Here is a 2,075-nt window from a genome sequence, read left to right on the forward strand (position 1 = left end):
AGATCGGAAAAATCTCCACCCTCTACCCACGAGGCGCCACCGATATTCGAACCCCGGACCCCCAGATTGAAAGTCCAACGTTTTTATCATTCGGCTATTGCGCCCATCATTTTTCTTTGGGAGACACAAAAACACTTGTGGAATGTGGTTGTTTTATTTCTGCAGATGTGCTGACACTTTGCATGGTTGAAAGATTTTGTAGCAAATGCTCTGTAGTACAAACTTTAATTTTCAAGGATGAAAAATAACATTGTATAGGCCTACAAAATACAGTTGTAGTTTTTTTTACTTAGTTAAACTTACAAATTGAGGGTCAAGAGTGTGTGGGTATGACGTGTGCATTCATAATTGTGTGGTTCTTCCCGAAAGTGAGCATCAGGCGAGTATCTTCCATAAACATTGACCAACCTTCATTTCCGCGGGAAGATACGCATCGATCGATCCCTGCTTCAACACAAGCCAGCCATAATCCAGTGTGTGATCTCGACAAATCGAACCAGAACGGCGAAGAGTATCCAATCAAATAAAATGTTGAACCAACAAACAACACGAGAACCCCCAATTTGTAACCAGTCGACCGCAACGACCACACAGCCATATTTGTTGACTGCACCAGCGTTTGGTCAGTCTGTAGAACATTCCGTGATAGTTTCCCCTTTCTCTGATGCCAGGTTGCCGCCCTCGCTCCGCGAACTGCCAGCACACATGTCAACCCCTACCACGGAGTGTTTGCGAATCAAAGTTTTTACATACAAACATTCCGCAGAAATAGCTCTGCCATTACAAGATTGGCGCCTTCGCTCCGCAGTGATGGTTATGAATCTTTTCAACTTGTGTATCATGGATTGTGAACACAGATATTCCCAGTTAGATCTGCCATTGCATTAACAAGACTGGCAGAAGCTGTGTGGGATGGACCCCGCTCGACGAGGGTGGTTTTCCGTTCGGCGAGGATGGATCAGCCTTTGCACATGTCAACCTCTACCAAGGTGGTTTGTTGACTCACTTGTGTGAACAAAGTGAGTCTAGGGAGAAAAGAATATTGTTTTGCTTACATTTGATTTTTCCTAATCTTTGTATCATTATCAGAATGATTTCCACGGAGACTTTCTTTTTAACGCTTAACGTGGCGAAAGCCTTGAAATGGCCCTAGTGGTCGGCGAGGCTCAGTCTAAGCACCATAATTTGATTTGATTTGATTCTTCGTAACGCTGGAATAATGGAATATGAATTTGTAATATGTAATTACTAGCGCTTGCTTGGAAACATATGATTGGATTGGAAAGACAGAAAGAGGTTAAAAGATATTATATATTACGAAGACGATAGCTAAGGAATTATAACTTTATAACTGGCAAATTAATGATGAAGATGATGTGTGACTGAACCTAGGGAGGTTAGTGAAATTGTACAGGGCACACAACGCACCCACTCACACACATGTAACTGACGGGACTTACGGACAAGACAAGACAATACAGAGACAAGCCAAAAACAGGTACATTATCCAAGATGAACTGAAAGCATTTTAATTTGATTCGAAGGAAGCTTGTGGGTTGGCGCTGGGCCGAGACCCAGCTGCAACAGCAACAGCAGCAGCAGCAGCAGTACCTGTGTCCAAGCTGTGAAGGCGCTGAGGAGCAGCCCGTGTCCAAGCTGAAGGCGCTGAGGAGCAGCCTGTGTCCAAGCTGTGAAGGCGCTGAGGAGCAGCCCGTGTCCAAGCTGAAGGCGCTGAGGAGCAGCCTGTGTCCAAGCTGTGAAGGCGCTGAGGAGCAGCCTGTGTCCAAGCTGTGAAGAAGGCGCTGAGGAAACAGCCTGTGTCCAAGCTGTAAAGAAGGCGCTGAGGAGCAGCCTGTGTCCAAATTGTGAAGGCGCTGAGGAGCAGCCTGTGTCCAAGCTGGGAAGAAGGCGCTGAGGAAACAGCCTGTGTCCAAGCTGTAAAGAAGGCGCTGAGGAGCAGCCTGTGTCCAAGCTGGGAAGAAGGCGCTGAGGAGCAGCCTGTGTCCAAGCTGGGAAGAAGGCGCTGAGGAGCAGCCTGTGTCCAAATTGTGAAGGCGCTGAGGAAACAGCCTGTG

At 46.7% G+C, this 2,075-nt stretch overlaps 1 protein-coding gene across 1 annotated transcript in view; it reads right to left on the bottom strand.

The window, feature by feature from the left end:
* The window catches only part of LOC143275283 (uncharacterized), a 15,200-nt gene extending 14,547 nt beyond the window's left edge, over positions 1 to 653 (bottom strand). The window contains exon 1 of the mRNA XM_076579266.1: positions 409 to 653. Coding sequence (XP_076435381.1) covers positions 409 to 598 — 190 coding nt within the window. The 5' untranslated portion in view covers positions 599 to 653. The remainder of the gene's footprint in view (positions 1 to 408) is intronic.
* Positions 654 to 2,075: the final 1,422 nt, after the last annotated feature.

Source organism: Babylonia areolata, chromosome 30 (assembly GCF_041734735.1).
Source record: "Babylonia areolata isolate BAREFJ2019XMU chromosome 30, ASM4173473v1, whole genome shotgun sequence".
NCBI lineage: Eukaryota > Metazoa > Mollusca > Gastropoda > Neogastropoda > Buccinidae > Babylonia > Babylonia areolata.